Source organism: Notothenia coriiceps, unplaced genomic scaffold (assembly GCF_000735185.1).
Source record: "Notothenia coriiceps isolate Sejong01 unplaced genomic scaffold, NC01 NC01_scaffold00027564, whole genome shotgun sequence".
Taxonomy (NCBI): Eukaryota; Metazoa; Chordata; class Actinopteri; order Perciformes; family Nototheniidae; genus Notothenia; species Notothenia coriiceps.
In genome coordinates this window covers 123,780-147,449 of record NW_011360265.1, presented here as the reverse complement: position 1 = coordinate 147,449, position 23,670 = coordinate 123,780, and the positions used below count along the sequence as shown (strand labels likewise).

Sequence of the window (23,670 nt, the reverse complement as noted above, 5' to 3'; positions counted from 1 at the left end):
GTTTTTACTTCAATTTAGATTTTTTATATGTGGATATATAGAAGGGAAAAATGTGTGGATGAGTGCAGTTTGGAGCGTGGGAGACGGGTCAGTGCAGTCTGGTGGATGAGTGGTAGACCTTTATGGGGAACACCCAGGAATGTTTAGTTAACTCGTCCGTCGCATTCAAGCATGTGTGTCAAAGGTGTTTACAGGGTGTTGACATTCACACATTGGCAGAGAGGTAAAGTGAATGGTGCAGCCATGTCTGGCTGAGCTGGGCCCTGAAAGCGTTCAAAAAAACGAATATGGAACGTGGCCTTGTAGTCAAAAAAGCAGGAACCGTGGCATTTAAATAAATAGGTTGAAAACACTGCTGAAATTTACTTCTCCTATTCATTTTTATTTTATTTATGCAAGAAAATGCACTTTGTTTTTGCAGCAGCATTTTCAGCTCAACGGCACTAAAATAAAAATATAGTTCACACTGCCATACAAATTATTTTTATTTTAAATCATGAAATATGTATTTTAAAGAGCACATTTGAATGTTTTAAAAAAAAATGTATATAATAGCTTGTTGCTTTTATTTTTCAGATTAATGGTTTGTCAAATAGTTATTAAATCATTCATTCAAATATATAATGATAATAAAATGTTTGGATCTACATATTTAGCTTCATTTATGTTTTCTATTATAATTTCATTTGAAAATGTATTATTCGTTTGTATCTTTGTTTTGTATATTATAAAAGCAGTCGTGTTTTTCATTCACTTTAATGCAGCCTACGAGGTTTGTATTGCTGTTACTTTAAATTGACAGAATTGCATGAAAATTCATAATTAGTTGGTTCATTAATATTAACCAAGCAAAATGCTTCTTTTTTTTACGGCAACATATTGTGTATAATTACTTAGACAATTAGATATCAATTTTTTAAGTTATGCACAAATTAAATCAATCAAATCAAATAAGACACTAATTTAAAAATGCAATAAAATATGTTAGTCTCAAGTCTTTCTTAATTATTTTCCTTTTAATAACCATCTACCCTTTTTGTAATTCAGATATTTTAGTTTTTGTGGTTAAAATGCAAACATAGTATAATTACTCTGGTTGTAAATGTCAAGATGTGGAACAACATGTGGAACCACTAGTAAAACGAGCCTGCTAATGTGTGGTTTAATTTCCATTTTATCTGATGGCTTAGCAATAAAACACAATTATCAAGTCATATATCCACTCGTTGTAAAAAGGGCAAACACCAGATATGTAAATATAGATGTTTAACGGTTTAAAAACTGTGCAACTATAAATCACATTTCTAAATTGATGTTAAACACAGTTTGCACTTTGTAAATAGGATTTCCCATATTTAATACTCATTTATTATTTTGTTTGTGTTTTTGTAGATAAACAATGAAGCCTCTCGTATTTTAATCCAAAATGGATATTTTAAACTATTTAAATATTTTTAGGCAGACAAAAAGAAAAAAAAGTGTTGTTATTTAATCATTCCTAATTTTGAAAAATATATGTAAACCTCACAGTACATTTGTCTGAAGTATCCCAACCAATACACAAATATATATGCAAAAAGGAAATATTGAGTCTATCTCTTTTAATTAAAAATGTCAAACAGCAAAAAAAGCCAAAAACCCAATCACTGTCCTTTTCCGTAGAGGCTTTTCTTTCCTAATGCCAGCAAGCACAAGTCTGTCTGTCAGTCTGTCTTTACGACCACCCACTGAGAGCTGTGGTCCATGAACAGAACAGCTACAACCAGCTCCATACTGACCTACAGGTGACCGAACCCCTAACCTGAAAAAGTGCCGGTACGTCCAATCACTTTAGGTCACATTTAGCATCTGAGCCGTGCTACAGGTATCACTCAGACTGCCTTTGTTTAAGGTAATTGGAGGGGTGTTGTAAGTTTCCTACAGTATGACTCACACAGCTCTTTTCTCCACCCATGAATGCTAGAAGATTGTAGGTCGCAGTGAACTTAAAAACGAAGTCCTCTCAACTCATAAATTACACGGCCACCGACAACCTTAAGCACTGTTGAAATGCCTCGCACAGGGCTTTATTTCAGCGTTGGTGGAGCGTGAAGCTGAGAACACCACCCCACAAGGAGCTGGGCTCTCACAGGCAAAAAAAAGATTTATCTTGCCGTACCTGCGGTCTGACATGCTGGCAAAACGCTGGTGGTGCACCAAAAAAGGTGGATGTGAAAACAAGCACTTACTGTTCCTTAATGATGTTGCTCTTTGAGGCTTCCGTAACGGGTCATACTTTTCTTTTTGTACGAGTGTGTGTGTGTGTGTGTGTGTGTGTGTGTGTGTGTGTGTGTGTGTGTGTGTGTGTGTGTTTGTGTTTAGGCAAGTGTCTGCTCACATGCATGAATATGCTCCTTCATCTGATGTGTATTGATCCTCCGTTGACATCCCACTACTCTTCCTTTTTTATTTGTTTGTTTGTTTGTTGGTTTCAGATACATTTACTATTGTTATTATATTCCCGGCAGACTTCAGCAGGGAGGCACGCTTGCTTCCATTTCCTGCCATGCAGACAGCATAACATGTATTGAGTGTGAATACACATTCGGCGGAGAACTGGTCAATGTAAATGCAAACACAAACCAACAAACCAAAACAAAAGAGCACAATATGGATCCTTCTCTCAGCCAGAGGCACTACACTCGCTCTGTTTGCCCTCTCTTCTGGCTTGAGTTGCCATTAGGTCATATAATGACCACATCCCATTTCTCCCTCAAGAGCCCTCGGAGGCTTTTCTGCCTTTGGCTGGAAAAGTACATCTCTGTCAGATTCTGAAAATGGGGCTCGCCACTTCAACATTTCTTGCATCCCAAATCTAACTTTTTTCTCCAAACTACTCTAAAATGATTATTCAGTCTTGTTCGAAAAGCCACTTGGGCATCCTTATCGCGCGCTGTGCTTCACTTGTGCTGCTTCCTCTAAGAAGAGTAGAGGGGTCAGGCGTTATCCCCCCACCCCAGCCGTCACCCTGCCTTTTATGGCAAAGTGAGAGCGATTAAACCCCTAAACGAGTACACATGCTAAGGTGAACAGAGATACACACGCGATAACCCGTTCAATTAAGCAACAACGTAATGGCTGGCAGAATGTGCAGAGATAAATGACCATACAGTATGGCGTACAATGGGACTTAAAAGTATAGGGCAGCTGGGCTCTTATCTGGCCGGGGAAGAAGAAACCAGGCAACAAAGGGAGGCCTAAGACTAAGAGGCTTGATGCATGGGAAAGCCATGGGCCGGCCATTGTGGCTGCCCTTCTGCTGAGCAAATAGTCCAAACTGTTCATTCCCCATCTCCCATTCTCTCGCCGGTACATTGTTTGTGTCCTTGCATTTCATTCTGACTGGGGAAGATTGCTCTCAGGGCCAGTGAGCAAACAGTCCAGAAAAGAGCCAGCTATCTCCTGCCGTTCCCAGGAGAACTAGCATTTTTATTTCAGCTCCAAGCTGTCAAAGGATTGGAGAGTTTATGTCAGGATCCTGAATTAATTGCTTTAAGCCTCGGGGCCGACGCCGGCGTTTTTATCACCAAATGTTCGGTAAAATGTTTCCGAGCAAATTATGCAGCCCCCACCCCCAACCCCACCATCGCCTCTCTTGGTCGCCAAACATTTGGTATTTGATACATACAGGATGAGTTTCTGCAACACAAATGATGTGTTTAGTTGTTGTGACAGCACAATGGTGTGAATAGTGATGGGCTAGCACGGCTGTCAAGGCTTTGGTGGAATGAAGGCAAACAGCAAACTTTTGTGTGTGTGTTTTTTTTCTCTCTCCATGACGGTGGGTGCACGAGCCAAGCTTGGCAATAAAGAGAGTAAGCGTACAGATGCCTCAATAAACCATAGCTGTTCAGACATTTGGTGGACGGAGCTTTAAAGGCTCCAAACTGTCCGCTGAACTGCCAAACTGATTTCAGAACCGTCTGTCATCCTCATATCCATCCCATGCTACTGCTTACTTTATTACTATACTCAGTATATCCCATTGGGAAATGCAAAACTTCTATATATGCCTGGAAACTATAAATTCAACCTAACTCCATAGACTTCCGCCTAAAAAGATGTTTTTAGACAAATTTCACAGTCCATTTGCTTGAAGTTAATTTACTCAATAGAGAACATAACCCAGTTGATACAGTTGCATTTTTGTTTGCTTATTAAACACTTTCCGATCCAGCGCATCAATCCCAAATATCCCATTTATCCTATGCTGATATTTGTTTTGGGGCTTTTTTTGTGAGAAAATTGCTGCAGTTTTTCTAAACGTCACTATCTTGCCTTAACTGCATGTTGGGTTTTCATTCTCTGTTGGCTCCTACATGAACGGGCCAAAAACAACACAGGGGCGCGCGTTCCGACAGTTCCACTCTTCAGAGCCGCCACACACCAATAACTGAACCCGGAGCCACCATCTGGACTTTGCTTTTCCTTCTCACGGATGCATCTGAAAGCGTACTGTGCCATCGTATTTGCATCTAAAAAGCATTAGCGATATTTCATCATGAGGTTGTGCTATTTGTATAAATAAGCCCTATGACAAAATACCTTTCATTCACCCAACACCTGCTACAACAACTCAAGGCGGTGGTCCTCTGTTTCGACTACCTTTCACACAAAAAGTTTGCATATGAAAGTAAGATCCAGGTAACATTTGCATAAATATATAAACTGTACGTGACAAGTATGACCTCAAAGGGTGTAACAAGTCGCCACAGTTAACTGTTACCAAGGCCCTTTATCCTGAATCATGATATATAGGAGATAACCCTTTCCCCAATATTATCTGACGGGCACTTCAAGATAAGGGTATCCCAGCTCGGACCAATAAATCAGCCAGTTGACTCCTTAATCTGAGAGGATATTAAGTGACAAACGCTGCGATGTTTCTGTCAGCGTCAAGCAGTCGAGGGTTAAATAGTGTGTATCAGGGGACTACTCTGCAGAGGGGAAAACATAGGCCTCATCCTTCTTCATAATCTGCTCAACGGCCCTGTAGACACCTCCCAGCTTTCCTTCATCCTTCAACCGAGCATCCGCCTTTCCATTATAAATAACACAGCCATTTATATGGGATTAAATTGGGGATTAATTTGATTCAAGTCAGGGTATGAGAATTCATTAGTGGGCTGACAGTGGCGCTATACATGGGGGGAATTTAATTTGAAACCCCCAAGGGAAGCACTATGGGGCCACGGTGAAATGGAGGTCTTAAAGACAAGGGGGGATATTGTTCCTCACTTTAGATTTGGACACTTGTAAGGTGGCGCTTTATTGCTGTTGATGGGTTGTTATCGCATTGAGAGCTGAAATGCTATTAGGTGAGAGCGTCCTGAGAGGAGGGAGCTTGTCTGAAGGGAAGGAGATGTGGCCTACTCCCTCTGCTTGGATTAAGAATAGTTCTTGACACTCGTGTGACCGTGAGGAAGTAAATACTGGTTTTTCACACAGATTTGTCTCCCACTCATACGGTATTATAATGAGAACATTATTTGAATGTCAGTGATTCTCATGAATGTTGAAATGGCATATCTATCCCCGGCGTTCCAGACAAGCTGAGTGGTGTAAAGCAAAGGCATTAAATTCAACTCGGACGCAGATTACAGAATTCACCCCTGCAGAACACCATCTTGGCATTCTCTAAATTGGACATGTCCCAATATAAGATAGCCTATCACAGTGCACATGTCTGCATAGGAGAACATATGCAGGACAAAATATTCCGTAGTTTGTTATTCCGAGGACGGCACCGGGGGCACACGGGCTTGTTTGCCTTTGCTGGGAGAGGAGATTGGATTGGGGGTTTAAATGAATCGCTGGCGCACCACGTTTATAGGTTTCATTAACTTTTAATGAGTTGGGTGTCCTTCGCTGTGATTGGCTGGCAGAACTCTGCTTTCACTTCCTGGAACTGGAGCTGAGGGGGAAGTGAGGAGATATTGCAGCGTGTTTGGCTTCCACATTATGGCCATGTGCTGCTGAATGTGCCACACTGGATGGAAATGGGTCAGAAGAGGGGATATAATGTGGTACTCTTCCAAAGCAGAAACCCCAGATATTCATCAACACTGGCAAGCGCTGAATCTGAAACCTGGAGGTATGGAGTCTCGAGGGGAATAAAGAAAACCCTGGCAGATCAATCACGGCCACGCAGGCATCCCTTTACCACAGTTGACTGACATATCGCTTTATGGTCGCTTTTCCAACAAGGTTTGATCTCAAAGACAGGCTTGACACCCACTGGGAAATGCCTTTGGAATTACCAAAGAGGAGCATGAATGCGTGCATGCACACAAACGTTTCCAGCAGTCAACCCGAGCAATACTTCATATTTTGAGCATCTTTAATCTTCGTCCAATATAGTATCTTTCTGCCTGGTTGATCCCACATCTATTATCTTGCATGGAGGGGTGTTTCTGTACGCTTTCTCCTTGAGAAGCTAATCCCCTCCTCCAGTGTGCGGCTGAGCCTCACTTCAGCACTCCCGAGAAACAAAGGGCCTTGCCTGTCATCTCCATTTTATCTCCATCACATTGACATTACGTGGAAATTTCCTCCATCAGACATTTTATATCTCCTTCGCCCTTGATTGCGCGTTGGAAACTTTGATTGGTTTTGTAAGGAACGGTTTGACTTGTCCTCCATTAGCATGATGACAGATGGGTTGCAATACTTTACCAGGATAAACACTGACCATCCATCCACTTCCAGGCGTATAAAAGCAGCATGGTAGTGAGAGGCACCCCGTCCTGGCGTGAATGGATCGCCTTTAGGTCAGTGAACGTCCCACCAGCTGCTGCCTCACAGTACTCAATGGGCATTGTTGGCGGACCTCTCTCCTTCTCCCTCTCCCTCTTTCTCTCTCTCTCTCTCTCTCAGGACATGAAGGAGTCCTACACTGGAATGTCACATAGTGGTGTCGGAAGAGTGCGGACACATCACAGCCAGCGGCCGCATTCTCACCCTGTCCATCCTGCCATCTCTCTTAAACACAGACACACACCTTTTCATAACATAACCCCAGACTGACCTCCATACGTCCAGATTTAGAAAATAACAGACACATCGGTCTACATTTTAAGACTAAAGTGTTAGATTCAATAAAGTGAACAGTAACCATTAAAAATGCAATTATGTTAGAAAAAAGGCAAAAACTGTCACATTTTTGTAGCAACAAAAAAAAAGAGCTTGGCTTCTGTACACATCTGTACATCCCTGATTATACAATGAAAAATGAAAGAACAAACCTCTCACTAAAATCAAATGTAGTTCTGTCTACACTTTGTGTTAAACATTGTCTTTGCAATACTTAACCAACATTTAGCTATTTGGCAATAGTACATCTTATATTTATGTCTAATGCAAATGCTAATAATTTCAACATGAATTAAAAGTAAACTAATCCATCACCTCTTTGTTTTATTATATGTAAAAGCCATCAGTTCATTTCAGGATTCCAGTTTAATTTATTCTGGAATATGTTGTTTTGACATGTTAAACTATTTTCTTATTAAATTTAGAAAAGGGTTAAACAAAAATCTAAGCCCATGCTATTTATTTAAGGCCTGTTCGAAGCCCAATAACTTAGTTGAAATATGTGGGGAAAAATACATCAGTCTGAATTCCATTGCTAAATACATTATTTGTTATTATGTGCAATGTAAAATGTGTTTGTTCTGCAGTTTTACTAATAGTTCCTCAATAAATAAAAAACATAGGCTACATTAACATGAATGCATACATCTAATTAAATATTTGTATCTTTAAAAAAAAAAACTCATAGCAATAAGTATTCATTTGTTCAGGGAAGGCCTATAAAAGGACAACAGGCTTTAGAATCAAATTTGCTGTTTTTGTTAGCTCAAGTTACAATCTAACATTTAATGTTCATCTATATATATATATATATAGGCTGCCTTCAAATGTGCATTTTTCTCTTGTTTTAATCCTAAATTCCCAGTAAGCCAATCATCAATAATATACAATAACAGTCAATAATAGCAGGACAATAAAACAACAATATTACAGTTGCAATGGAGGCCAAAATAATTATTATTCGGTTTGAATCAACTAACTCAAATAAGTCATCCATGGCTTAAATTGTTATCTTATTGTCCGTATACATTTCACAACAATAAAATCAATTGTCAAATATTTTTCGCATTTTTCGCAACAAAACAAATTATAATACCCTTACAATGAACATTTTTATTCATCAGCGACACATAAGTGCGCAAAAATTGGAGCATGGGACGCTGTATGGACGCAGGGGCTTCCGGGAGCGTCACCCCGGGACGGGCCCCTGCTGAGAAACCATGGGTGGCTTTGAGTTTTGACTTTGTGGTCCCTTTAATATACTGAGGGACGGCAGTTTGCCTTGCTAAGATATGGGATTAGGAGTATTTCTGCTGAAAGAGGAGTTAAATCGGACTAGTGTGGACGGTCCCTCCCCTCCAAAAGGCTGAGACAGAATTACAGCTTGTTGGACCGGTGTCCCGCCGTCACCATGGAGACAGATCTACTTGGGTGTTCCAGTCCGCGAGCTGCAGCGCAGAGCCTATAGGTGTGGCATGCGCCATCTGACTGCAGGAAATCACTCCTCATTAATACCCAGAAATAAAATCTGAGATATTAATTATGATTATGAGTTGTATCCTATTAAAGGAATGATCTCCTATCTGTCTGCTCTATAACACTCCCCTGAATGCATTTTCCATCATATTTCTCACATTAGTATACACATATAATGCCCCCCTTTTCCGTGCGTAAAACTTTTGTTTGCAATAGGCCCTTACCCTGCTATATTCAGCTGACGCCCATGGGTGGATGCTGGTTTATAAGGTACTGAGTCATTCAATGAAAATAGATGCCCAAACTCGTCTGGCATTAAAATGCATCGCTGTAGGGTAGGCCTACATATCTCACTTCGGAAGTCTGCTACAATTAGATGCTATTTAAAGACATGACAGGAACAAAAGTTAATAATCTATTGTTAAATTATAAGTCTGCAACACATTGAGATTGTAAACAATAAATGATATTGATGATCACCTATTTTAACAACTTTAAAATAATTATTTTTAAACATCTGCACATTTTTCCTGTCAGATCCCAGCAGACATTCTGGCTGAAAGACGAGTCTGATCGCTTTGTGTCCTTGTGGGAACGAAGGTCTGATTTTCAGGCCTTAATCAAGATATATGCAAATACCACCCGAAGAAATGCAGAGAAATCAGGTTAGTGGAGGATCAACAGGCTGCACCATCCTTTATTCAGTTGCTATAACAACATGTATATAGGCCTATGATGGTACCACGCTAGGAGCTGCAGAGGTATCCTCTGATGGAAAGCCTGTACAAAGTTAGGAGATGGGGAAGGTGCAGTGATGTGGCCTCGGCGCACTTTTGTCCGCCAGTACAGATTGAGGTTGGTTACCTTTGAACCGGCAAAGCTCCAAAAGGCCATTCCCATCTCAGTGCGCGCCAGAGAGGGCTTGACTGGGGTTATCCCGCCTTCAAAGGAGCGGAGAGAGCCGCGTCCGGATACAATTGTTTAATGTTGGCTATAGGACATGTTGAAGGGCTCTCCATCTACTTAAGATGTGAAGAAGCAAGTTATCCAAATACGGCTTCTTGGACATTTATATTGCATCAAAAATAATTGCAGAAATGATATGGAAGCCTTATTATTATTATTATTATTATTATTATTATTATTATTATTATTATCATTATTATTATTATCATTATCATTATTATAATAAGGCTAGTTATTAATGATTACATTTGCAGTATTAATAGGCTATTATTATGGAATGTATTTCATTCGGAAAATCAGTGATAAATTACGATTCACATTTAGAGTATTATCAATGCATCGCTATTAAAGCTAATTTTAATAGCTATAATATGCTGTAGTAAGTTTCAATTTTGTACAAAGAAAAACGTTAAACCTTAATTTAATAAAGGCTTGCCATCATAAATCACGAGCTGTTTTATTCAGGCTTTATTTAAAATGTATTGATAAAAAAATACCTTGAAAATAACAATATAATAATAATATACAATAAAGGCAGGAGAAGGGTCAGTGCTGCAGCGTAGCGTGCTTTCCATGACATCAGTGCAGCAACAATATCAGTCAGCCACACACTGCAAAAAATACCCATTTAAAAAAAAGAAGCCATAAATCACGTTTCCGGTGTAAAATCAATTTAGATTGTTTTTATAATCAAGTCATATTTTTCTGTTATCCTGACACATAATTTTGTTTTAAGGGATCGCCAGCACTTAGCACTCATTCAATTATCTTATCCTCGTTTTGCTTTTTAAGTAACATGTTAAATGAGAGTAAATCACCTGCTAGTGACAGGTTGTTTTTTTTGCAGTGCAGCAGGATCCCTCTCCATCTCGCTATACTCAAAGACACAGAAACTTGCAGCAGCCTCTATCGCACAACCTGCAGATCCATCAGCTTTGCACCACCCTGTCGTGAAATCCAATACGTCTTCTGAATTTAGGATATCATCCGACCTCCACCACCACCACCACCCTCCCCCAGCAACCCACACTCCCCCCCCCACCCCCCCTCCCTCCTCATGCATGTCCGGGAACGAGCACCCTTCTGCCTCCGTGCTTAACCAATCTTTAAAAATATAAAACATTATAGAAAAAGGAAAAAGCGTCATACCTGTGCAAAATAGCCGGTGCTTGTTGTTGGCAAGCCACACAGGAGTCCATTGTAGAAGCTCGCCTTCTGCCTTCTGCAAAGGGCTCCAGACATCACGGCATTTATTTGAGCTCAAACTCTGTCACTGTTGACTTTAGCACAAAGCAAAGATTTCACTGCCCCGCTAGTTAAAAAAAAAATGATTATTTTACAGAGATATCGATCAGTGTGCTATAAAAAAAAATCAGCTTAGCATTATATGTCTAAAATGAATAGAACGAAATGTAATGTCTGTGTAAATTTACAGAGCTGCGGCGTCCTATTCAAAGTTTACACTTGTGCAATTTGGTTTGTGTGTGTACTCTATACCTATACGCGGGCATAGCCTCCACTCCATTGTTTACTGCCTTTGTTTATTCGCAGATCACGCTGTTTAAAGTCTACGATCTGTAAAGAGGGTCTGGAGAATAAACGCACTTTAGGCCCTACGTGTTCAGAAGGCGAAGGGGTGTCATTTGGTTATAAGGGGAGAACAGATTTCCCCACCATTACTCCCCGGCCTTGGATTTGAGCTCAGCAGGGAGGAGTAGGGGAGTTCGATTCTTTTTTGGACGACAACTAGCCTATCTTATCTAACAAGAGGGGAGGGTCCAACTACTTTAAAATAGGGAGTAGACAATGGACCCCCAGATTGTGGGGAGAGAAGTTAGAGCATCGCATTCAGGCTTCTCTGTTCCCAAATCAGCCCCTTTTTCCAGCTACCATTCTCCTGCTCCATGGGGAGGCTGTTTTATGTGACAATGACACTTAATCTTATTCACTGATCTAAACTTTGTGTGGTGTGTGTGTGTGTGTGTGTGTGTGTGTGTGTGTGTGTGTGTGTGTGTGTGTGTGTGTGTGTGTGTGTGTGTGTGTGTGTGTGTGTGTGTGGTGGAGATCAACCTGGGTGACTGGCAGGCAGGCAGGCATGCTGTTTGAGTGACAGTGCTATAGATTTGAATGTGTCTCACTGTATGTGTGGGAATTTAAATGGCTGATTTAATATGATTCGAGCAACTCTTCCACACACCCATTCCTTGTACTTGAAATTGTTTTAATTTAGGCCTCATTTAAATGCGTGCATATTTTCATTTTGAGTAGATTCTCTGTTTTATTTCCTGCTTTCTTCTTTCTGAAATGCGTCTATTTTGCGTCACTTCAGTGCATTGCCAGGCTGATGTGTTTGGATAAACTTTTTCCCCCGAAATATCTCACTGTGCGTTCGGGATTAATAACCGTTTGTCTGATTTGTTTACATTTTCCTAATGACAGATTGGGCGCATTGTTCGCGTTGTTGTCCAACAAATCTATTAATCCCTGCTGAAAACATGCGCCTTATTTTAAAAGCACATGGATAAGAATGTTTTTTAATTAAATAGGAAAAGATCCTGAAACTCTTGTATGCCTACGGAATTTGATCGTGTCATTATACATATGAATACAAAGCTATATCTTGATTTTAAATACAAATAAATAATTGTCTTAAATTGTATTTTCCTCTTACACATTTACATTTTTTTACATATCATTTGTTTAATGTAAACTTATTCAAATGTAAATTTTTCTTAAATAAAAAATATTTTTGACCTACTATTTTTCTCATTCTGTTATATTAATTTATATAATCAGAATAGTCATTATAGTTGTATAAGTATAAGTGAACCATCAATATGAACACAATTGCTATAATGGTTGCATGGTAGACGCTTCTTGCCTCTTCTGCTGTTGCATATAATAATAATTATAATAATATTAATAATAATAAAGGTCAAACACGAGCATTTTCAGAAAACAAAACCAATACCACTTTAATATAGATTCTGTTCTTGTCACTACAAGAATACACATATACAAGCCATAAATAGGAATTACACAAATGATTGAAGAAATCCTGCGAGGCATTTTAAATTCATTTAGGAATCCAGGGTTGCAGATGGAGGCTATTTTACAGCAAGTCGTTGTTGTTGTTTGTCTTTGGGGTCCACTCCTGAAGCCGACTTCTGAACAGATCTCATCACATTATCATTAATTTGCATTATTAATATTATCATCAACATCCTCTCTCAAAATAATTAGCCTACTAACAAACTCGACAACTAAAACGGTGGGAAACGTCAAAAATATTTGAAATACATATTGTACACAAACTCTATATTTATTTTTACAAATGTACAAATTGAAGGGGAAGAAAGTCCGCATCGCACGTGAGGGTTTCAGAGTTTATGAGGAGTTCATGATCGGCCTGGAATACACGCCTTGGTAGTAAGTTGTATCAGGTATGGAGGAAGAATCCAGCCCGGCTTTCCCCGCCATGGAGCCCATGGAAAGAGCCCCGGCCATGGGGGAGCCATAGCCGGAGTAATGCATCACCTGCTCGTAAGTCTTTAGGTCCATTTTGTGATGCTGCTGCTCCGAGGACATGAGGTTATTTATGGAGAACGGGTGGTTGAAGGAGTAGTGGTGCTCCGGCTTCAGGTGCGCGTCATGCGCCAGGACCGAGTGATGCTGAGAGTGGGCCATGAGGTGCTGCGCCTGCGACACCGGGGACGGGGCGGCGTGCTCCGGGCTCAGGGCCTGGCTCGCCTTCATGTCCGACAGGGACCTCTTGTGCTCCCCGGAGGAAGAGTTGGAGTGCGGGGACTCGTTGCCGTTGCAGCTCTCTGAGCTGCTGTTGGAGGAGCCTCCGTCTCCACCTTTGCGGCCGCCCTCCTTCGAGCTCATCTTCTGCTTATCGCACTTGAAGCGCTTCTGCCTCCTCAGGTAGCAGCCGTTCTCAAACATGTTCCCGGAATCCGGGTGGAGAGTCCAAAAGGAACCCTTCCCGGGCTTATCCGGGGACCGGGGCACTTTGAGGAAACAGTCATTGAAGGACAAAGAGTGGCGGATGGAGTTCTGCCAGCGCTGCTGGTTCTGCCGGTAAAAGGGGAACAGGTCCATTATCCACTGGTAGATCTCGGCCAGGGTGAGCATCTTGCTGGGGGACTGCTGGATGGCCATGGTGATGAGGGAGATGTAGGAGTACGGGGGCTTGGCGTGCGTGTAGCTCCTGCGGTAAGTCTTCGGGTCTCTGGACCTGTTGATGTTAGACTGTCCGTAAATGGGGCTCATGGCGTTCATGTTGGTGTAGGATGTCAGCGCGTTCATGGAGGAGGGCTGCGCCGTCATGGGGCTCATGCTGGGGCTCAGGGCTGCGCTCATGGCCGTCATGCCCGCGCCCATGCCGTTCATGGCTCCGGTGCCCGGTGACATGCCGGTCATGGAGGGACTCATGCCGGTGTTGACGTATGACATGTTCATGGAGTTGGCCGTCATGTTGGCCGGGTTGCCCATGCCGGACATGCTCATGTAGGTATTCATAGAGTTCATTCCCAGGCCGGTGTTCATGTTGCCAACCGAGGTGTAACACTGTCAGTGAGGGAGAGAGGATCATCAGTCTCAGGTGGCACAACAGTTAGGAAATAATAACTATAAATATTAACACAGTTTCCATGTTAGCCTCATACAGAAAATGATAGCATTATTTGGAAATAAGAGAGAAATTATGCAAGTAGGCACTTGTTAGTAAAAGTAGATGTAACATGGCTTTTGCTCTTGCGTAAAATAGTGAAATACTAAAAACGCAGATGTATATGTCTATCCACTAAATGAAGTTAAATGATCTGCAATAAATGCACATGTCGATGAGGATGTGACTGTGTTCACCCTCAAACAGCGACTGTAACACAAGTGTTTAAACCCATCTCCCCAAATCCAAACAGCTCGGATATTTGTCGAGTGGAAACATTACAACATAATCAGATTTAGTAAAGATACCTATGGATTTATTAAACATAATCCGAGTTAAAAGTTTCTCCCCCCCTTACATGTCAAGCAACTTTGTTAGGATAGTGCGCTGCGTGGAGATGGGGGAGGATTTGGAGGCGCCTCAAGTCAATATTTGATCACAAAGTTAATATTATCTCAGGGCTAATATTGAGTTGTATAAAATGGGATTGGCTTTAGACGAGGGGGAAAAAATATATTTAAGGTACCCACCTCGGGCTCTCCGTAGTAGGTGCTCCAGTCGGTGTGTTCGTGTCCTTCCATTTTAACTGCTCCAAGCATCATGGAGGACTTTTACCATGCGTCTCCCAGCAGAGGGAAAAGCCAAAAGTCTCTCGTGACAGGGGACCACCGAGTGTATGTGGGTCGTCGGTGTCCCTTCGTCAAGCACTGGCGTTGATGTGTGTCTTATGGAGCCAGCCGTGAGACGCGTCTGTCAGTGAGTGCAGTTGAAATGACGCTCCGTGCTGCCTGTTAACGCTGTGATATAGCTCTGAGCGCCAGGCAAGCCTCCAATCCCTACTTCTACGCCTTGGGCCCTATTTGAATAATCTCCTCGCACCTAGGCGTGAGACTCCTCAGGCTCCCCCCCTCCACCCCAATTGTAGGCTACTACACCTGCACCGACTGAAAAGAACAGTTCCTTATGAAAAGCTTCATTATAAACTAATCTTATTGTATTTCTTTGGCTGAGGCTAGGAAGAAAAAAAATGAGTTATAAGAGTTTGGCGCTCTTCTCTGGTGTGCTTTTCATTACGCATATCCTCCTCCAACGTGCTTATTCCACTTCAACTGAGCTGGAATTATAAAGTGTTTTTATTGCGTTGCGTTCAAGGAATTTGTATCAGAAACCTGTGTACAAGTGTTATCATTGTTACACTTAAACTCTAAGAGTTTTCAAATATGAATGAGTTGAGGGTGATCCATCGTTACGAACGTTTCTAGGCAAACATTAATAATAGAATGCAGGTATTTATCAGTTGTTTAATTCACATTAAACTGTTTTATATTCAGTATGTTTTTGAACCTGCCAGGAAAAAAATAAGCCTGATGTTCGCCTGGATAAATGCACGTGCACTTTAGTACTACATTTAAATGATGTTAGCTCCTTTGATATTATTAAAAATAAAAGCCATTTGCCCCAGCTGTTTACAGACCATGCTCTTAACCACTTAGTTTCCACATCGTTACTATTAAAGGGTATTTTCATCTACAATATTTCACTAATATGTGCAAGAAAACAAAATGGGGTATATTTTGTTCTGCTTTACTAACCCAGATGTCAGAATTACTGTTTCCAAATGTTTTAATTAGTGTTGAATATGCCTCGCATAGCTTCAGAGCGCCCTCTCTCGGTCACTGCCTGCATCTGGCTCTGCTGTTCAGTGGCACAAAAACTAATTCTTTTAAAAAATCCGTGACACATTTTAGAATCGATGGAATTTTCGTAAATGTGCTTTTTTTGGCGTTGCTTTTAGCAATAGCCTACATAGATGGAAAATTATTGAAGCTACCAAAAACAATTAACTCATTTAGACAGGTTTTAATTTGCAGGTTATATAATTCTGCATCGTGCCAGGCCACAGTGTGCGTAAAAAGCAGGCTTGTACGTAGATATGTTTTTTGTGAATCTCTTTTTATACTCTAATGTTTATATCTGCAGTCAGAGTGAGGCGGCTGTGGAGGCCCTTGTTTCTCGCAGCCTGTACAGTATTTGTATGACACAAACATCAAGGTGAGGCTGCAGTCCGCTGCCAGCCACGTGTCAGTAGTGGTACATCTATTTGACTGCATATTTACGCAAGAGCATAACTATCAGTATAGAGGCCCATTAGTAAAGGCGAGTAAACCTGTCGTGTTGACGAGGGACTAACAGAGTCTGCTTAACTTGGAAATGAGATCATGAGAAAAAGCTGTGTGTGTGAGCGTGTGTATATTTGAGGATTGGGGATTTCACCGAAGAGAGCAGGGGATGTCAAATCTGCGCATTCCCTCAGTCAACACTCGTTATAGGCTATTCTTTTCGAAAATTAAAAACGATAATACATTCATAATGATAAAACAGTTAAAGCAAATAAACATCTAACATTTTGGATTTAGTATTTATATAATGTATTTATTTGTAGATATTTGGAGGTGTTGAAAATAAAAGTGCAGGGCCATAGCCATCAAACGTGGATCTTCACATAAAATATTATGTAATCATGAATTATGCATAGGATATTTCTTTGCCTAAATCATCTACATCAAATTACTTTTACATAATATTTACAGAATTCTGCTCACTAAAAATAAAAGTATCTAGTAGGCTACTTGCATAAGGATACAGTTTATTTCAATGAGAAAACACTAGGACAATTTTACTTGAGTGTGTAAAAAACCTACATAGGATACTAGATATTTACTTAAACCAAACGCCCTTGTTCCCAACCAAATCAATAGTGCGCTTGGAAACAGCACCATGTCATGCAGTCATTACAAAACTACAGACACCAAAATCCTCAGTATTCACAAAGGGTCCTTGACCCGCATGACATTCTGTTCTGAATGAGACATGTTGCTAATTCCTCAGTTAATCATCAACCGGCTGCAGTCCTCCCACATGGGTGAAGGTCACATTTTGGATTTGTTCAAAAACAAAAAAACTTCAATTGGTGCCTTGATCAGCCGCTCTACCACTATATGTAATGTTCTTTATTTATTCTCTGGGTTGTGTCCTGACTGAGTGTCCCTACTGTATATAACAGGTGCAAAGGGAAGTCACTCCAGGAAATTATTGTCCTGATACTCTTTCAAATTTGGTACCAGAAAGTAGGACAACATAATAACATCTCCGCCAGATACAAGTGGGAAATTAGCAGGAATATATCTAGAGATATAACAAATAGACTAACTAACTAAACAAGTAGACCTTGAGGAGTTGGTATAAGAGATGCAATTAATTCGTTTTTCATCTGTGATTGCAATTTCAACATTTTGCGAAAAAAAACATTAGTCATCACCAAGAAAAACAGCACTAGATGTTACGAAAGTTGCAACAGTGTTGAGAATATATGGTTGGAGGTATTTATATTTAATAATCCAAAATACAGTTTGTAGGCCTGTCATTTTATGATCAAATGTTGAGTTTTAACTCCTGCCAAAGATTCAAACTGAGTGTAATTGAATGGAAATACATGTTGAATTAACTGCAACACCATTTTAGGACAAACATACATATATTCAACTTTTTGTTTTAAATAAATAACAAAGCATTACTTTCTTTGCCGTTAAGTTCTTGTTGGGTGTGTCCTGTAAAATCATGTTCTTATTGTATTATGGTCATTTATGTGGAACTCCGTCCATTATTTCTATGGAAAATAAGGTAATAACAAAGTGTAGACCAAATATGGTCAAATATGGACATTAATATTGTTCTGTTCATCCTCTAATTTAAATGTACCCCTTGCAGTATAGTGTATTTAATCTAAAATATGTTTTTTTTGTGGTTTAGCACATTCATTGCAGCATTCTGAAAGCTGCTGCTGCATTAATTGTTGATCATTATGTCCCAGCTCATGCTTTCACAGACCTGAGCGTACACTGGGAACAGACCTGCGTCTACTTTGAATAACCTAGCACACTGTGTTCTTGAAGTATCCAGACCAGTGTAGTGTGCCCTATGTCTCCTTTGTCAGGGTGAGTTTTCCCACTTTGCTGATCAATTAGCCCCCATGATGATCAGCGTTACATTTCACACATTGAGGCGTCATTCCTTTACCGGTTATGATGAGTACAAACAGTGAAGAATTAAAGTTTAATGAGTCAGTTAAAGAAGTGTAAGCACAAACACCTGCATGAGCAAGGCCCTAAAGATGGCACCACAAAGAAACAGTTTCCTGGTACGGATGCTGTCTGGAGGTGGTGGGGGGGTTCTTGGGCGCAGGGGTCTGCGAGAAGAAGGCGGAACATTCCTTCAAACACCCAGGATTTGTTGGCAGGAATGTGTTAAGTTTCAACTTTCAAAGTGAGGATTTATTTTAGTTAAGAATGTCCTTTTTTTTGGTGTCTTTGTATCGATTCGAGTGGCCGCAAAACAGCACAGGGCAAAGGGTTAAGCATGTAATTCATCAAAATAAAATTAATAACGAGAGAGTCTTCCTCTAGAAAGTGCTGGAGGAAAAAAAAGTGTTTGCTGCCAACTTGCCTGTGGTGACAGTAAACATTCCAGAGCCGGGCTGGAGTTTGGACTCGCCATTATCTGCCACAGCTGTGACAACGCCTGTTGGCCGCAGGTTTGTGGCTGGCCACACTGTGTTTACCTGGAAATGAATCTGAAAAGCGGCCGGACTGGGAAGGCACACAAGCCCAGGCTAAATAAAAACCGAGAGTGGTCATTGCAACGGGGCTCAGGGTGGGAGGGGGAGTCCAACGTTATTGCACTGGCCCCACTGGGTCAGGGAGCAAACACAGGCGTAAACGCTCTAAGGATATCCTCAAATACGTACCTTTTGATATTGAGAGGAATGTGTTGGGGGAATGCCATTCGATATGGTTTATGTTGACTGTATCCAGGGCAGATTCAATACTTGTCTCTTGTCATGGTAAAGGAGCCTATGTTGACCGCTGCCCTTCATTTATCAAACAAGGTGACAGTTTATCTATTAGACCACAGGAGGAGATGGTGGGATCCCAAGAGATGACCAGATCAGATGACACTGAAGAATGCATGTGCACGAATTAGAGTCTTTAGGAGGTCACATTGTTAGAAACACATTAATGTACCACTTTCTTATAAGAAAGCTAATTTCCCTGCTTTTGGAAAAATAAAAGATTTCTGATTCTGATAAATCCTATGCTAATTACTTTTAGATTAACTCTGTGCATAATAAACTAGCTTTTGGGTTACAATATTGCAATTAGCCTACATAATTCTAGAAATGGGCTGCAGATTACAGGGATCAAATCTCTATATCAACAACTTTATAATTTATAAATGCATCTGGAGGGATATTTGAAAAGTGAGAAATCCATGAGTGTTAATAAATGGATATGTATAACTACAAATTGAAAGACTAACACTAGCCAAATTGGTTTTTCCCATCCTGGCAACCCAAAATCTGTTATTTTTAATGGCTTAGAATAACCTATATTGATTTATTAACCATTTGTTTTAATAGTTTACTTGCAACTTCTAAGCAGTTTATAACGGGTATCTTGAAAGTGGGTGCCTTATTCAAAACATTTCAAAGCTACAGACATAACAAAACTTCATCCAATTAAAATGAGAAACACTTCATGTGTGGTATCTTCTATAAATTGTATATTCCCCCCACTCTGACTCAGATCACATGCTTCTTGCAATGTCTGAACTTTTGAAGGCAACGTGGATGGGATGTGTATTAGAGCCAAAAGATTTAATATCACCAAATCAGCACATTGTTATTCATTAGTGGACCAACTGCAGAGTCAATACACATTTAATCACAGACTGAAGGCAATTAAAACAGGAGGGGGGCCAGTAGTGCTATGTTAATTAAAGTGCCAGGCTCCCATGGGAAGCTCTGAGTCTAAATATCACTACAATCAGGCTCGCGGCATAATCCATGATGAGCTATTGCCGTTCACACCCGGGCCGTCGGCCTGTCAGATCCACGTCAGCGCGGACGGGAGGGCAAACCTGCCCGGCGATTAAAAAGTTGTGTATCTGTAATGGCCTTACTAATCCTAAATGACTCGGGGCGTAGCATCCTTCTCGTTAAATTAACTGACGCGCTATTGTCTTTCAGATATGATAAAGTAGTGACGTTGCAGCGAGCTTTAATACAAATCCATCTCTGACAGGCCTCTTGAGAAAACACACACATCTCAGCTCTACATCTGAGAGGCTTTTGCTCCATTTCCTTTTTCCATCAGTCCCTCAGTCAGTCAGCAAGTGAGGGTCATATCTGCCGCCGTCTTATCTGTATTCCAGGCTGATGGGGAAATTCAAGTTTGGGATTACCTCTGACTGCTGACTCGAACCCATCTCAGACACAAGCGCTTTTATTATCCTCATGCTTCAAAGCACCATGGAACAAAATCTCTCCCGAGCGGGAATATCTCTAAAAAGCCCTCAGTGTTTCGTATGCATGAGAAATGAAACCGTGGAGAACGTATATCTGGCGTGTATCTTCTCCCTTCCACCAGGCGGGTGTCTCCTTCCTGTATGGACTGAGGGTCCATCCATATGCAGATGGCTAATTTGTAGTGTTTACAGAGGAGCAGAGAGGGGGCCGACAGCTCATGAAGAGGGGCTGAAAAGAGGCTGCCTACGTGTCACCCCAGGAGCCCGGTGGTAAAGCCTGCCCTACCAGAGCAACAACATAAGTGCTCAATCTGTGTTTGCTTACCCGTGGTCACCGATGGCTGAGTCCTGGCCTGGGGCCCGTAAATTGTGCTTTTTTTTTTACAGGCCCTGACAGCTAACAGGCTATTGGGAACAGGGGGCCCAATGACACAGCCACTCAACAGATTAGCACCTCATCAGCCTCCTGCAGCTTCGAACAAATACGCTCCCTTGCCTCCTTTAGGACACAATAGGGCCGCCACCGCTAAACAGCCCCCGGACACAGAGATAGGCCCCCCCGCCCCCCCCTACCCTCTTACAGCCACAAAACGTCCTGGTCTGGGCTTTCTCCGGGGGCCACAGCTGCATCAAGGGGTCCTTCCCCATGCAGGCCCCGAGCCCACCCCGACCCCAATTGGCAAGATGTGTGTATTTCAGGTGAGCAAATATTGCCACTTGCCTGAGAGTTCAATGGCCAGCCCTTTTCAGGAGGGGGGTGGCAGGCAGGGGCGGCGGGGAGGGGGGGTTGCGTATTGCGACTTGGGTACATGTGGCCCCTCACACAGCAACCGGGTCCAAAGGATGGGTCAGGGGAATTTTCCAGGCACAGCTGGAGTCAACAAATCAAACATACCTACAGTATATGGCTCATCTGCATTTTCCCAGACTAGGAAACCGTTTCCAGCTTTCATTTCCTCTCTCCTCTGGATTTTTACAACAAAAGGACGTCTTGATGTTCCTGCCAGCCAACACACACACACACACACACACACACACACACACACACACACACACACACACACACACACACACACACACACACACAGTGATGCAATATACACTAAACTACAAGTTGTGACTACTTGTGCCGCAGAGTCATGGAAAAACTAAATCTATTGTTTAAGTCACGAGAGGGAACATAAAGACCTTTCAAGGTGGAAAAAAACTTTCTTCAGTTGGGAAGTTGGGTTTTTTATTCCATTGGTATTTACTGAAATATACAAAACACTGACACCTGCCAATCCAGCAGCAACAAAGACAGGAAGAGGACAACATAATGAACACCAACATTTTGTTCTGTGTGAAAGCTCAGCTGGCGACGCAACACTTCAGATACCTAAAGAGCATCACAAACACATATTCCAGAGTCACATTTAACAATACTGCGACAGTACAGATATACACAGAGACATGATGCTCTAACATAGAGTCCATGCTGCTTCAGCCTTATGATGAATAGGAACAAATGGCTCCATTATTGCATTTTACTGACAATTCAGTGACTTGAGGATTTTGTGTAGAAAAAGGTTTGGAAACATTGAAATGATTGAACATGTTTGGTCAGGGTCTGTCGGTCAAACACGGCCACCATTAGCTGCTAGCTTGAAAGTTGATCTTGTCAACCACGTGGCATGTTTTTGGACACATTTGTCTCCAATACAAACACTTGCTTAAGGTGTTTATGCCCTCTGTGGTTGCATTCATTTGTCCCCTGATAGGGAACATAATATCACGTGCTGTGAGTTTGTTTTAGAGATTGGAGTGTTTCTTGGGACTTGTGCCCTTCATCAAGGACACAGGAAGTACAAATAAAACAGTGTAGGTATTATGTGGGTTTTAGTGAGTTACAGCCACAGGACTGACAATAAGGGAGCAGAGAGTCTGCACAAGCTGTAAATGTGTTACTTTAGTATTTCTACACTCGTATCATGAGGATCATTTCAACATTCAGTTTATTTGCATCTGTTTATTGACAATATAATGGAATAGCATGCTGTACAAATGGATTGATTTTAAGGGGACACACCGTGTAGGTAAAAAATGTAAACTCAAAGATATTAGCATGACATTTCCCCAGTTGAATAATCACATTAAGACAATTGTTTTTTGTACTACATGTTTTCGGAAATGTTATGTTTAAATATTCAAATGTGAGGCCTTATCTTTTTAAATATGTGCAATGTGCATACATTTTCGTAACTGAAACTTGAACATTGGATAAATCCATGTTCCACATTATTTTATAATTTGGGATATCTCTTATCATATGCGTAGTGTCACTCCATAAATCGGATATATGGCCATCAGTCTTTTAAAAAACTGTTTTCGTTATGATTTTTCGGAATACAATGTTAAGGATATGAATTATGTATGAACCAAACTCTGTAAAATACTTATATAGAACATTGATAGTAACAGGAATGTATGGTGCGTATTTAAGTGCTGGTGAAGCGGGACTCTGAGACATTTAAAAAAGGGCCTCCCTGGATTACTTACAATGAGACTTTTACTTTTTATTTTACAAGTTCCTGAAAAAGTATGTTTCAATCAGCAAATGAGCCATTATCTGAGCAATCTGTGGTGAATTCATACGACCCAAATAGACAGTGTAGTTCCACCTAACTGACCTTTGGATATTTTCTTCCAACTTGTCAGAGGAACATATGTTACTCTCAAACCTGACTGAAAACAATGGTTTGTGCCTGTAGTGTTTTGCCTCAAGTCCTCAAATGCATCTGTCTATTTACTGGTCAAACAGCATCGTGAGGATTAAAGGCCAGCAGCTGAAAGTCACACCAGCTAAAGAGTACATGCGGGCTTAGGTAAAGGCCGGGGGTCCGCGGCTTGGGGAAACTGTGTATTGGGTCGGGAGATGATGTGCCGAGGACCACCTTGATCCTCCCTGGAAGTCAAACAGAAGTGTGGGTAGCCGTGTCCTGGGAGGCCTTCTCTGCCATCACAGTGATATGGAACCGGCCTAGAAGGCAAACAAGATCTCTCCCGATCTCCCCGCCCCCCCC

The 23,670-nt window shown here is 41.3% G+C and overlaps 1 protein-coding gene across 1 annotated transcript; it reads right to left on the bottom strand.

Annotated features, from left to right (window-relative positions):
* Nucleotides 1-12,552: 12,552 nt before the first annotated feature.
* Nucleotides 12,553-15,051, bottom strand: foxa2 (forkhead box A2). The gene is made up of 2 exons (XM_010785355.1): nt 14,776-15,051; nt 12,553-14,145 (listed from the first exon to the last, which is right to left on the bottom strand). Exons 1-2 carry the CDS (start codon nt 14,845-14,847, stop codon nt 12,961-12,963), a joined length of 1,257 nt encoding a protein of 418 aa, XP_010783657.1. The 5' UTR covers nt 14,848-15,051; the 3' UTR covers nt 12,553-12,960.
* Nucleotides 15,052-23,670: the final 8,619 nt, after the last annotated feature.

Bases quoted from the DNA above. Each gene is read 5' to 3' on its own strand.
- foxa2 (XM_010785355.1), bottom strand. From the start codon at position 14,847: ATGATGCTTGGAGCAGTTAAAATGGAAGGACACGAACACACCGACTGG. The intron at 14,146-14,775 runs GTGGGTACCTTA...CCTCACTGACAG, and splicing joins CCTACTACGGAGAGCCCGAG to TGTTACACCTCGGTTGGCAA.